The sequence below is a fragment of the Amphibalanus amphitrite genome, unplaced genomic scaffold, assembly GCF_019059575.1.
Source record: "Amphibalanus amphitrite isolate SeventyFive unplaced genomic scaffold, NRLGWU_Aamphi_draft 000079F_arrow, whole genome shotgun sequence".
Taxonomy (NCBI): domain Eukaryota; kingdom Metazoa; phylum Arthropoda; class Thecostraca; order Balanomorpha; family Balanidae; genus Amphibalanus; species Amphibalanus amphitrite.
Window position 1 is genome coordinate 821783 of NW_024881575.1, and position 13888 is coordinate 835670.

Sequence of the window (13888 nt, forward strand, 5' to 3'; positions counted from 1 at the left end):
AGTCCATCAAACAGGCGATTGTCACGTGACAATTTCAAGATCCTTGATCAAATCGCAAATGTTTTCAGAATCTACGCGGAGGAGCCGGTGGAACTCCCCGGTGGCTAGCACTGCAGGTCACCCAGCGATGCCCGGACCTGGCAGAGCCGGTCCGCTTGCGTTGCGGGGCCGCCGGGTCAGTGGGCGCGGGACGCTGTTCCCCTTCACCGCGGGGCAGCCGGGGCTGGACCGACACTGGACGCGTCTGGACCCGGTCGTCCTCGTCAGGGGAGGGACGCGGCAGCTCTCCGCGCCGCGGACGGGGCGGGACCCAGCGGCCGCGCACCGGCCGCCGCACGTCGCCCCAATCGGGAGCCGGAGCCCGGAGGAGGGGTGGCGCGTGATCCGTTCTTATGTAACTGTGACAACGTTGTAAGTGTGATAACGTTGATGTTGATGTGTGATGAGGGGAGAAAACAGGGGAGGCTCACATTTCCTCCTCTCACATTTCCTCCCCCGCGAGAAAAAAAAAATACATGAACCGGAACATGTCCTTATCCAGTCACATCAGTCCAATATACACAAACACACACACATGCAGGTGCTAATTCACACATCCCGCCTCACGACGCAATGCCTATGTAAAGTCTCCTGAAAGTATCGCGTGATGGGCTGCGGCGGCTCGGCAAACTTTTCCATTCAGTTTGAGGACCCCAGTAGTGTGGTCATGGCCTGTATCATAAAAAGTACGCTGTAACACGATTCTACGCCAGCGGTAGGAGGAAAACTGCTATATGACGCAGGCACCAGCGGCTGACAACTGGGTCAAAACAGGCCGCAGGCGGAGGCCAGCCAACGGTCATGCTGGTATCGCTCTTCCTTGACCCCGGCCGTCCCCGCCCCAGGCGGATACCGGCGTCGCTTGGGCTCCCAGCCGTGCGCTCATTGGTCTGCCTTAGTGGGGGCCAATCACTCAGTGTGCGTGACGCGTAAACGAGAGGAAGTCGATGCTACCCAATTTTGAGGTCCTAGGTCATTGATTGGCCTTTCCGGTCAGGTCAATGACCCCACAATTCGGGAAAATCGGGACCTATTGGAACGTCGCAAACGTAAAGTGTGGCTACTAAGTAGTTTTTCGAGGTGCTGATCACGAATATCATGTTAGTTTTGGTCACAAATGATGTCTTCATGCATTTAGGTCAGGTCGCGTCAGGTCAGGCCAGGTCAACCAATAGTCAGGTCAACCTGACCAGTATTCGTAGAAGGTGTCAACCGCCTCTAACAGTTTCGTAACATGCTACGAAGACTGAAGACACCAAAACTACTTCGAAAATGTTCAAATGGTTACTAAATTCGAATTCAGCTCCAGCCTCCAAAAACTAGCCTAGAAACATGCAAAACTCGAAAAGTGAGCCAAAGTCATCAAAGATCAATGACCTAACCTGACCTTCAGGTGACCTTGACACCCACCCTAATGCGTGGGAGCAATATATCATATCACATGCTTGAAACCACGAAAAACTGCAACGCCGACATGTGCCGAGTCGCGATTCCGGCCAAACATGGTCTCGAAAAGTAGGTCAGAGGTTAGTAGTAATATGTGAGAACGGCACCTTTTTTTTTGTCTGATTTATCACGTAGAATCAGTAAATCATCAACGCTCTTTCTGAGCATTGTTCTCAGATTTGATCTAGCTCAACGGTTTCCGTTTTGCCTGCAGGGAGCAAATGAACTGCCAAAATATCAGTTTTTTTTTCGAAAACAGTTTTTTTCTGCAATAACTTGTGACTCAAGCCCTGCACGAGCTTGCTTTTACCGGCATCGTGATCCTCTCGCCAAGGCACATCGAACTATAATTTGACCTTGAAAGGTCAACTTGAAAATTTGACCTCAGGTCAAGGTTATGACCTGAGGCTGACCCGAAACGGTCATGTTGCGTAAAAGTCGATCAGTATCGTCGAACTGAACACATGAAAGGCGTTTTCATCGCTGTAGCGTGCCTCCATCAAAAGTTATTCGCGAAAAACTGCTGGAAACCATTGGTGACTTGAGATGACCTCAGGGGCGTAAACAGGAGTCACGGATAACATTTTCATTTTCAGTGTGTCAAAGTTAGGTAGGTACCTACTTGTATTGCAGTGTTTAAAGTGTTTATAACGGCTTTCGTCCAAAAGAGACGCCTTTCAATTTTCTCCCATTGACTTATAATGGGAAGGTCGCGAAATTGACCTGACCCTAGGGTAACCGTTATAAAAATTCCGTGATATATATTTTGGACACAAGTTATTGCTTTGATCAATCGCTGAAAATTTCAAATCAATTGCTCACTCGGTGTAGCTATGGCAGACATTGAAGCTTTTTACGAGGTGAGGTCACTTGAAGTGACCCAGTGACCTGACCTTAAAGACCTTGGTCTGAAATTTTCACCGAACATGTGTAGAATTGATGCATGATAAGATGTGTCAAAAATCACAGGGGGGGGGGGGTTCAAACACACCCCTCCCAGCAGCTGGCGCGGATTAATACCAATTGACGTTTAACGCTAGTTCTTAAAGATATCAATTATCAACGCTTTTAGTTTTTCATATCCAGCTTTCGCACAGTTTTCCGACAAATCCATGGTTTGGACAGATTTCGGACAGAAATGGCCACCGGCCACGACTTGGGTCATAGGAGGGGTATTGGAGAAAACCCTTTTCTGAAACTGACGCTAGACTGTGTATCAGCTTTACCGACACGCTAAAGTTAATGTAAAGCACGCACCTCATTTCAACCATCCGTACGCACTACGCCCCCCCCCCCCCCCGACTCTCCGCCCGACCGGAACAGTCGAGGCGCGCCCCTCCAGGCGGTTGCGTCATGTAGCCGCCAGGGGCGCTCGCATCGAGAAGCGCCCAGGGCCTTCTGGCTCAGCTGCCGGAGCTCAAGGTCGCGCCGCGGCGTAGAGTGTTTGGCAGGGGAAGGGGTAGGGCGTAGTAGGCGTCGGGTGTTGCGCGTGTTTTAGTGTCTGGGTGCCTCCAGTCTGGTGATCGTACTGTGTGAGGTTGTGCCAGGCCGCCGGTATGACCATCCCGGGCGTGTATCGGCATGAGAGCAGCGAGAACTTGGACGCCTTCTTCTCGGCTGTCGGTAGGTCTGCCTAAAGACATAGCATGTGGGTCTACCTAATCATTGTATGACTATCTAATCTAAACCCTGTGTGTTGGCCTGCCTATGCACTATGGGACTGCTTACCTACACTGCGGGTCTGCCTCTACACTGTGGACCTGCCTATGCACTGGGTCTCCCTACAGACTGTGGCGTCTGTGGCACATTATGTAGGGCCTTGGACTGTGGGTCTACAAATGCACTGTGGGTCTGCTCTCGACGATCAGCTGTGCCGGCAACAACCGGCTGCATCTGGTACTATGTGAGGCGAACTGTAAGCGCGGGCCCCCTAAGTAACCGCGCCCCGCTGGGGCTCGGGTGGCCGGCGGGGGGGGGGGGTGGAGTGGGGGCGAGGGCATGGGTGGAGCTTTTCCAGGAAAGTTGGTGGGGCAAAAAGTTGTCAAACCTACAATGTCCGATTGTTAAGTTAGATAAAATTCAACAATGAATCAATTCTTTTCATTACAGAGATAATATTTTGCATTACACAGACATTTCAAAGCTCCTCAATGCGAAAAACATAGGTTTGCTAAGCAGTTAAGTCCTGCAAATCGGCTTAAGTTGGTGGGGCAAAACGCTTATTGGTGGGGCAAAATGGCAAGTTGGTGGGGCAGGCGCCCCACTAAGTGAATAGGAAGCTCCACCCCTGGGCGAGGAACCGCTCATTCTAATTAACTAGTCTCCTGAGCCACGTAGCGGCACGGCCACGCCGTCGCCGTAGGCGGCGTTCGAGAGAGCGTTGAAATTAGGGCATTGTTCCGGTTACTTTTTTTAGGTGAGGTCAAAGATCAGCTCACAGAGGTCATCAGAGGTCGACAATTTTCGACAATTTTCGATAAACCGGCGCATCACTCGGAAATGAATAGAGCTACAGCGCCGCGGAAAAGCGCATTCGATAGCTCTTTTAATCCGCTCTTTTAACTGTGGTTTTTCGCAAATGTCTAAAAAACGCGGCGCCGTTTTTGGCACACCTTATCATGCATTCATTTTACACATGTTGTAAAAATTTCAGACCAAGGTCGTTCAAGGTCAGGTCACCAGGTCACTTGAAGTGACCTGACCTCATAAAAAGTTTCAATGTCTGCCATAGCTACACCGAGTGTCCGATCGCTTTGAATCTTTCAGCGATTGCTAAGTGCAATAGTAGGTATGTACAATATATAATGTGTATATATATATATATATATATATATATATATATATATATATATATATATATATATATATATATATATATATATATATATATATATATATCAGAATTTTGATATCAATGACCTAAGGTCACGTATATTTGCGATCTTATTAGTCAATGGGAGAAAATTGAAAGGCGCCGCTTTTGGACGAAAGTCATTATTAACACTCCCAAACATTGGATTAAAAGTAACTAAGACACACTGAACATGAAAATGGTATCCGTGACCCCTGCTTATGCCCCTGAGGTCATCTCAGGTCACAAATGGTAGGTACCTAACAGTTTTTCCCGAATAACTTTTGATAAAGGTACGCTAGAGCGATGAAAACGCCTTGGATGTGTTCAACTCGACGATACGGATCGACTGATATGCAGCATGACACTTTCCGGTCAGGTCATGACCTTGACCTGAGGTCAAATTTTCAAGTTGACCTTGTCAAGGTCAAATTATAGTTCATTCGATACGTCTTGACGAGAGAAACACGATGTTGGTAAGAGTAACCTCGTGCAAGGCTTGGGTCAAAAGTTGTTGCAGAAAAACTGTCTCCGAAATAATCGGCTATTTTGGCAGTTTTTGCCACATGAAGGCAAAACCGCTGACTCTAGGTCAAATCTGAGAGAATTGCTCAGAAAGTGCGTTGATAGGGCTATCAAATGCGCTTTTCCGCGGCGCTGTAGCTCGATTGGTTCCCGAGTTATGCGTTGGCGTCGGAAATTGTCGACATTTGACCTGAAAATCGGCGAAATTTTGCCTTTAACCCGCGAGTTGCTGGGGGGGGGGGGGCGTTAAACGCCCCCACTTTTTTCGCCGGGCCATAGCATTAAAACGGCGCGCCGCAGGCGCGCCAAATTTTGGGTACCTATAGGGAATTGATTGAAGTTTATTGTGACAAAGTTTCAAAAAAATCGGTCGGAAATTTTTTTAGATATCGAGGTTTTAGTGACGTCATGATTTCTGAGTTTTCGACCAAAAACGGCATATGTTCAAAAAATCATATAAAATCACAGAATAGACATACAGACATGCCGTAAACGCCATTAGACTGCCAATACCATGATCAATCAAATGGCTATCTTCGATTATTGATTATCGTTCCGCATTTTCCATAATCTTGAACTGAATCTTGGCAATTTTTCGTGACTACTTCACGACCATGATACATGCATTTCTTAAATTGAACTTTTTGAGCCAAACACGTACACATATGATAAAATGAATGTCACCATCGTGTTCTACGCCCCAAATTACCTATAAAACATGTGTCACAGGCTGCGAATATCAGTTTTGATTTTCGGGGATATGTGCCTACCCGGTTGACCTGACCTTGACCCTGACCTATGCTTGACTGACCCCTACATGGAGCTGACACTCTTGTAGGCCTTATATGATGGATTTTGCACCGTTTGGACAGAGTTTATGACGAGAGGCGCCCATAGCGAAGTCCTGAAGTCCATGCTACTGAAATCCCGATTTCAGGTGTTTGACCTGACCTTGACCCGACCTGTGACCTCAAAATTCAACTTTAAAGTACTCATCTGAAGCGTCTCGTCGCGCTCTTTCGTTTGCCGCCTCGTGCGTTTCGCTGCGCCTATTGGTTCTCGAGTTATCGGCTGGGGGCGTTTAACGCCCCCCCCCCCCCAGCAAACGGTGGGTGGCGAAATACCCCAGCAACTGCCGGGTTAATGACCTCTGGTGGCCTGACCTTTGACCTGACCCAAAAAGTGAATGAAGTAATTTCGTTATTTTTGGCGCTCTTTCGAACGCTGCCTTCCGCGTATCGCTACGTGGCCCAGGAGCCGAGTTAGACAGAGGGGGTGGGGTGGGGTGGGGGGTTATAACCCCCCAGCAGGGCGTGGAAATCCAGTACCCCTAGTGGGGCGCGGGCTAACGTTCTTCTCATAGTGCATCCTCATATTTGACCTAAGGCCAACGGTTTAACCTGCAGAGTGCAGATGGCAATAAATCTAAAATAACCGTTTCACGAAAAATGTTTTTTTCTGCAATAATTTTTGAATCAAGAGAGTCACCTCATTTATACCAGCCGTAGTGTAATGTTCCTCTCGTCGAGACGCGCACTCTGTAGTCCTGTTAACGCACTTTCTGAGTAATTCTCAGATTTGACCCAACACGGTCAGCGGTTTAGCCTGCAGGGGGCAAAAACCGCCAAAACAGATTATTTTTAAGCGAACGTTTTTCTGCAATAACTTATGACTGAAACCTTGCGTGTGAGCTTACTTTGACCGGCATCACGCTTCTCTCGTCGAGACGCGTTAAATGAACAATATTTTGACCTTCAAAGGTCAATTCGAAAATTTGACGTAAGGTCAAGGTCATGACCTGACCGGAAAAGGTGGTGTCAACATTGATCTGTATCCTTGAGCTGAACTCAGACGAACGCTCGGGGCAGTTTAGGCATCCGCCCCCTGATAGCTCGAGAACGAAGCAAGATATCGACAAGCATTAGACGGCATGGGGTACATACGGATAAGGTCTACAATTTTTACTCAGGTCATTTTCAGGTCAGGTCAAAGATAACGTCACAGGGGTCAAAATAGTCCAAATAGCGGCGCTAGAAATTCGAGTTTTTCTCGAATAACTTTAGAAGTAACACTAAGCTAGGAACAAAGTAGCACCATCGTGATTCTCTCGTCGATCCGCATCGAAACATATAGTATTTATATGTTGACCTCGAAAGGTCAAGGTCAAAGGTTGACTTCAGAGCACGTGACCTCCAGGTCATCATGCATATCATTCGATGCGCCTTGACGAGCTGAACACAATGAGAACTTCAGCGCGGCATTATCTCGTTCCTGTAAGGAGCTATTAGCAAAAAACCTTTGGTAACCCCTGGTGACGCCACATGACCTTACAGTTGCTCAAGAGCAAAACAGGCCTCGAGGTAGTCATTAGTCAAGGTTGATCGTGTATGAAGTCATTCAAGGTATATTAGGCCATTTCGACGCGTTTTAGTGAAAAAATCAGACAGTAGGGTTTTCCCCTATTGACTTAGGTATGGGTATAATAGGAGGTCAAGAACTTCACCTGACCTTAGGTCATCGATATCAAAATTACGAGGTATACAACTTGTAGCTACTAATGACCTCATTACATCCTGCAACGTGTTTCAAAGGACTTTGACATCTACTGCGGGCAAAGTTGCAAAAAGTGATTTCAGGTCGGGTCATTCGAAGTGACTTGGGCCTCGTTTCATAAAGCGAGTCCGTAACTTACGCCGGTTTTTGGTCTTGTATTGCAAGTGCATGTAAAGCGATAAATGTATTCCCCCTTCTCCCTTCTGTTTTTGCTTGCAAGATAAATAAATTCAACGATTCAAACTATCGTCATCGCTTCACATCCACTCGCAATACAAGACCAAAAACCGGCATAAGTTACGGACTCGCTTTATGAAACGAGGCCCTGGTGACTTGACCTTGAAAGGTAGGAGGTTCAAACTTGCACATAATATGTAAAGTTGACGGGGGAGTAGTCATGCAAAATTTCGCGGCGCTACGTGCCGCGGTGTTTCCGCTATTCATGAAAAACTTCAGTGGGGGGGGGGGGGGAGTGGATATCCGCCCTCCGCGGTCGGTGCGCTGGCTATAAATATTGTCTTGTCATGCTGCCATTACCTGGTTACAGTCATTGACCTATAGGCTATAATGGAACTCCTGGAGAGATTCTGAATCTGAGTTTGTATTTGTTGATGCTGTCGACGCCAACTTCACTGACAAAATAAAAATCATATTCAACATCGAAAAATGTGGAGGGGGTTGACACCCCCGGTTTTCAAGAGTGGGGGTCGTGACCCCCTCCCCCTCCCCGACCCCCCCACCGTCGGTGACTATACCATACCACATGGTGACACGTTTCTTATATAAAAAAGTGTGGGTACACATATGCGCTGACTTACACCGAATCGCCGTTCTGGCCTGCATTGCATGGTCTTGAGAAACAAGGCCATTTGGTTCAGGATCATGGTGGTGGTGGGGGTGGGGGTCCGTTTACCCCCCCCCTCCCAGCCAGCAATTCGTCCGGGATGCGGTTGGGGACGGTCGGGATAGGCTCCGGATGTCCCGACTTGTCCCTACCGGGTTGGGCAGGCTTGGGTTGTCCCAATCGATACTGGACCTCGATGGCCGGCGGTAGGGGCGACTCGGGATTTCCGGACCGCATTCTTATCGGTTGGGACGCGGTACAGATAACCCAATCGAATCCCATGTTTAGACAGGCTTGTGATTTACGTTGTTATCCTAACCGAATCTGAGAAGGCGCTTCGGGCACCGTATCCGGTGGCCCAGAAAACCTGGAAAAGCAATCAGATGGGCCGCGTGCAGGCAGGCGCGTCCTCTGAGCGCAGCGGCCAGTCTAGCTGCCACGTTGGTCAAGTGTCGATCCCTCCTTTGAGCTGCTGCATCAGGATGTTGCTTTTGAGCTGGTTCTAGCAAGCGGTCGGTTCAACTGTTGTCGTTGCAGGGAAATCAGTCCGTCTTTGACGACAGGGTGAGTATAGTGCACACTTCATCCGTGATGTAGGAAGCGGGAAAGTTATAGGTAATAGAAATTGTTTTGTTCGTTGTGGTTGTACGGCACGTGAATTACACTCGTGCTGTCGCATGTTTGATCAGTTATCATGGACAGAAGATGTTTGGTCTCATTGTCAAGTGTCGTTAATGGTTGCATTGCAGGTTTGAAACCTGAATTACCAGGCATACCATGTGAAATGTCAGATGTGGGTATGTCTTAGTGATTTTTAGTGTGTCCCAGACTTTGATTAATTACATCTTGGTCATTTTCAGATGCTCTCTTCGCACAGTGCAGTGGTGAACCGCCCGACCAGATGCCAGCCGTCTAGTTTCGCGGTGGCTCTGAAGCCCGTGACGGCAGACGGACACACTGTCCGCAGAGGAGCCGACACGAACAAGGCGCAGGCCTGCTATTATGACTATTGATTGACTGTGAACCCCGGAAGTGAGTCCGCTGTGCCAGCGCCTTTCAGTGGCGCTAAGATGATGGCCGACGCCACGAATATGCTGGCCAGGCTGTGAATTTGTAAAAATTTGACCTGTGTGCAACCAGTAAATTTGTGAATATATTTCAGTGTCCAATGTAATTCATTTTGTCGTGCAGGCATTATGAAGGTTCAATTGGAGAATAATGAAGAGGCGAGGGGGTTGCAGTGGCGCATGGAAAGTGGTCGCATCTGCATAACAGCAATCTTCAGTTATAAGACTGCGGTTAATATACCAGATGCCTGCGGTATTCCCGAACCGGCCGTGCGGGCCGAGTTGGGACATCCCGATCGGGATCGGAGTTTCGGAGTTCTTCGCTTGTTAAAATGCCATAAGGCGGTTCGGATGCGTGCGGGATTTCCGAACCGGCTGTGCGGGGCGATTTGGGGAATCCCGATCGGGATCGGAGTTCAGCGCCTGTTAAAACGTCATAAGGCGGTCCGGAGACGTGCGGGATCTCCCAACCGGCCGTGCGGGGTAGGTTGGGATATCCGGACCGTTCCAGCCCGTACAAAGTGTCTCATTTCCCAATCCCGTCCCACTCCGGTCCCGATCGGGGTGGTGCGGGCTGGGTCCGAAAATCCCGATCGGGAACGGAGTGGGATTGCTGGCTGGGCTCCCCTCCACCCTACAACTGCGAGGGCTAAACGGTCTTTCAAATGCGTTTTGTGCGACGTTGTAGGTGATCGATTAGTTTAGCAGCTGCAAGCCAGTTCGCCAATGAACGTCAGATACAGCGTAATTCTACGTTTGATGACCACTGGAGACCGAAACTTTTTACTTTTGCCTCGCATAAAAATGATCGAGTAATGCTTCATGATACATATGTTAAGCCCTTTCGAGCGCAGCTTATCGCTGGTCGCCATGTGAAATAGGAGCCGAGATAGAGGGGAGGTGTAACAACGCCCATCCCGCCTCGATGAATTGCGACCGGACCCCCGCGACCGGACCCCTCGCCGGCACGAGTGGGGCTACCTTCGTATTACGCTTAGTGTTTCCTCCTCTATCGCCACTGTCCCGTGCTCCCATTCCCATTTGGCTGTTGTTGGCCGTACTCACCCACTTTTCGGTTGCGCTCCTCATCTTCCACAACCCTGGGTGAGACGACGGTAGTTATTACTGAGGACGACTAACAAAGACAACGAAGCAGAAAGAGTGGAGTTAAAAAAAAACGAGAGAAAGAGAGAAAAAGAAGGGAAGAGGGGGCCGCCGTGTGGGGATGGTGGGCGGGGGACGCGCTGTCCGCGGTCCATCTCCACTCCCCGACGGCCTCTGCCGCAGACTAACGGCTGTCTCCTCCATCCCGTTTCTCCCTCCCTACCCGTCCTCGCCCCCTCCCCACAGATCGTGTTTCCCGACCCTGCCTCGGACCAGGCGGCTCGCTGTTCCAATCGCGCCCCGTCGGGCCACTAAACTTCATTAGCGTACCTAATGTCGATTTATGGAGCATGACAGATCGGCGCAGGTGACACGTTTCTCAAACATGTGAAAACATTGTTCTGTTGCAGGCGTGCCATGGGTTCCTCGGAAAATCATGTGCAACTCGCATCCTTGCGTGGAAGTGACCGATGAAGGCGAGGATTCGTTCCGCATCAAGACGGTCACTATGCTTAAGACGCTCGACAGGAAGTTCAAACTTGGTGAAAAGTTTGAAGATTCTCTGATGTCTGGAGATAAAACTGAGGTGAGAAGCATTACATAGTAGCGATGTTGTTGAGAAGGCGCTCAGACTGGACTCGGTTGCTTCTGTCTGTCAGGGCTTAAAATCTAAGCCCACTGTGCATTGCGCACTGACCAGGTGCAGCATTAAGCAGCATTGCGATGAGCCACGAAAACGGTTTCATGCAAACTTGATATATCGGTGCCTCCTTGGGACTCTCCTGACGTGAACCGATCTAACCTGGAACCTGGATCTAACCTGGTTTTTGAGGTGAAACCAAAAATCCAGTTAGCGACCATTGTTGACAGCTTCATGTTTAAAACTACGACTGTCATACTTCATGTTTAAAACTATACACCTTTTCACAGCAAATTTCCAAACAAATATGCATACATTACTTCTGTGAATTCGGTATGTGTCAGTGTCGTACAAAGTATGCCGCTAGTTGCACTGTCTGACCTGCGGCGACTGGTTTGCACGCCGTACCGCAGAACGTGATCCGCAGAGAGGGCGACTCGCTGATTCAGGAGCAAGATAGTGTCAAGGGCAAGATTGTCATCACGCGGGCCTTCACCGAGGCCGGCATGGACATGGTGAGGGCGACGACTGAACGTGCCGGCTCGTCCGGCCGCCCACGGCCGCCCACAGCCGAGTCCGCAATGCCCCGATGTACCAGAGCATCTTGGTGATGCTGGAATTCATATGGTGCTGTTGTGCTATTGATCGTATTGATTATTAAGTTCTTAAAACACTTTGCAGATCTTGTTTCGGAGGTTTGAATGTTTATTCCGTGTTAAGAAATGTGTTAAATCCCATTCGTGTTCTATGTCGTTAGTTGTTTTACTTGGAAAGAAGGCAAAAATTATGTTCTTTTTCTCTAGCAAAATATTATATTATTTTGTTAAAATTAAGGACTTAATCTGATCAATTACATTGAATTACATTATCGCTAGCTAAATAATGCACGGTAAATGTCAAAGTTAGCAGCAAAATAAAAGACGAGTGAAGTACCCTTCAGTTGTCCCGCCTGCCTTTTTGTGCGTAGATCGGTGTACCGCTGTTTCTGTAAGCTTACCGTTGCTGTTCTCAGACGCTGGAGCACAAGGACTCGGGTGTGAAGGCGACCCGACACTTCCGGCGCCGGACCACCGCTTGATTGGGTGGATGGGGCGCGATTCGACGGCCCGGTCGGCGGCTTGCGGCGGGCGCCGCCGGACCGTCACACTCGCCCTGACACGGACCATGCGCCGCGAGAGAGCTGCACGGCCCAACAGCTGCTACCTAACACAGACCCCGCACATTGGCGCACTATTTTTACAGGGTGTGAGGGACGATTTCTTGTATTCGTTTTTGTCGATTTGTAAACTCTAATGGGAGTCCTCGTCCCTGCACAAAGGCTGTTGAGGGTAAACCGTTGCAATGCGAATCTATATGATGTAACCGTCAAGGCCAAAGTCCATATACTCTTTCTCAGTCTCCAAATGTTCATAGTCCGGTGTAGTGGGGTTTGGTCTTTGCTACGGAGCAAGCTGTTATTCACTGAGCTGTCATAAAAAACACGTATTAGTGGCATAGCCTACCCGGCCAAGCTCCGTACTAACTAGATCGGGCTCCTGTCTCTGTCATCTGAAGCCTTTGTGTTTTCAATGAAAAGGGAGGCCGAATATGAAAATGCTTATAAGATGCTATGAAGCGACGCTTCGTGAACATGTCATGCTCTGTCCTATAATATAATGGTATGTATAGGCTGGTATACGCTCGCACGTAGGTTTCATACTTTGTTAAATACAATGGGTCAAGTTACGCACAATATATCTATATGTACGTGGCTTATAATTTTGTATATTTGCAGCTTGAGGGTGAGCGCCAAAGGTGTTGGGAGAGGGAAAACCATTCAATCGACGAACATCTTTTCGGCGCGGCTCATGTGGATATGCAGTGTATGTGTGCTACTCTCTAATATCATGCAACCCAACGCAATTAGCGATGAAGCCGTAATAGGTATTTGCAGTGGCGTAGACAGGGGGGGCCATGGGGGCCATGGCACCCCCTTTCCGCCCAGCCGCCCAAATGGCGCCCCAATTAGCGCCGACTAAGCTGATGCCGTTTTACAGAGAGAACATGAATTAAAAAGTGATGTGCAGGCAGGGATCGAACTCAATATCTCTTTGGGGGTGCCTGGACACCTAAATAATATCCAGGGCACCCCCAAATACGACCTGAGCCCCCAAATGTTGAAGGGCGCCCCTCCGGAAACCAGAAAATTCCGAACCCCCAGGGTCGATGGCGCCCCTGAAGAGCCACTGGCACCCACCTAAACGGAACAGTCGCCCCATTAAAGCTTGATGGCGCCCCTCTAGAGCACCCGGCGCCCCTCTGAAGTTCACAGCTGCCCCAATCGACCCATCCAAGATCGATCCCTGAAACCACTGGCGCCCCTCTAAAGCACCCGCATTCTTCTCAAGATCACAGTCGCCCTATCCGAGATCAATAGCGCCCTCAAGAGCCACTAGCGCCCCACCCCCTTGAGACTGAAGTCGTCCCGCTTGAGACTAAAGTCGCACCATTCAAGCCCAATGTCGCCCCTCCAGAGCGTCCGGCGCGCAGTGAAGAGCACGCCCATCTAAACGAAGGTTACAGCTGCCCCATCTTAAGATCGATGGCAGCCCTCTGAAACCAATGGCGCCCTTCTAGACTACCCGGCACCCCTCTGAAAATTACGTTCGCCCCATCCGAGACAACGCCCCTGGAGACTACAGTCGGCCCACCCAAGCTCAAGCCCCTCCAGAGCCTCCCTGCGGCGCCCTGCTGAAGGCAACAGTGGCCCCATCCATGCCCAATGGCGCCCCTCAACGCCGTTCTAAAGATCACAGTCGCCCCATCAATCCGAGGTCGCT

The 13888-nt window shown here is 49.4% G+C and overlaps 1 protein-coding gene across 1 annotated transcript; it reads left to right on the top strand.

Moving 5' to 3' along the window:
* The first annotated feature begins 2849 nt into the window (after nucleotides 1-2849).
* LOC122379486 (fatty acid-binding protein-like) lies at nucleotides 2850-12819 on the top strand. Its single transcript, XM_043361723.1, has 4 exons — nucleotides 2850-3108; nucleotides 10840-11015; nucleotides 11483-11584; nucleotides 12082-12819. Exons 1-4 carry the CDS (start codon nucleotides 3042-3044, stop codon nucleotides 12145-12147), a joined length of 411 nt encoding a protein of 136 aa, XP_043217658.1. The 5' UTR covers nucleotides 2850-3041; the 3' UTR covers nucleotides 12148-12819.
* The last annotated feature ends 1069 nt before the right edge of the window (nucleotides 12820-13888 follow it).

Bases quoted from the DNA above. Each gene is read 5' to 3' on its own strand.
- LOC122379486 (XM_043361723.1), top strand. From the start codon at position 3,042: ATGACCATCCCGGGCGTGTATCGGCATGAGAGCAGCGAGAACTTGGAC. The intron at 11,016-11,482 runs GTGAGAAGCATT...GCCGTACCGCAG, and splicing joins TGTCTGGAGATAAAACTGAG to AACGTGATCCGCAGAGAGGG. The intron at 11,585-12,081 runs GTGAGGGCGACG...TGCTGTTCTCAG, and splicing joins CCGAGGCCGGCATGGACATG to ACGCTGGAGCACAAGGACTC.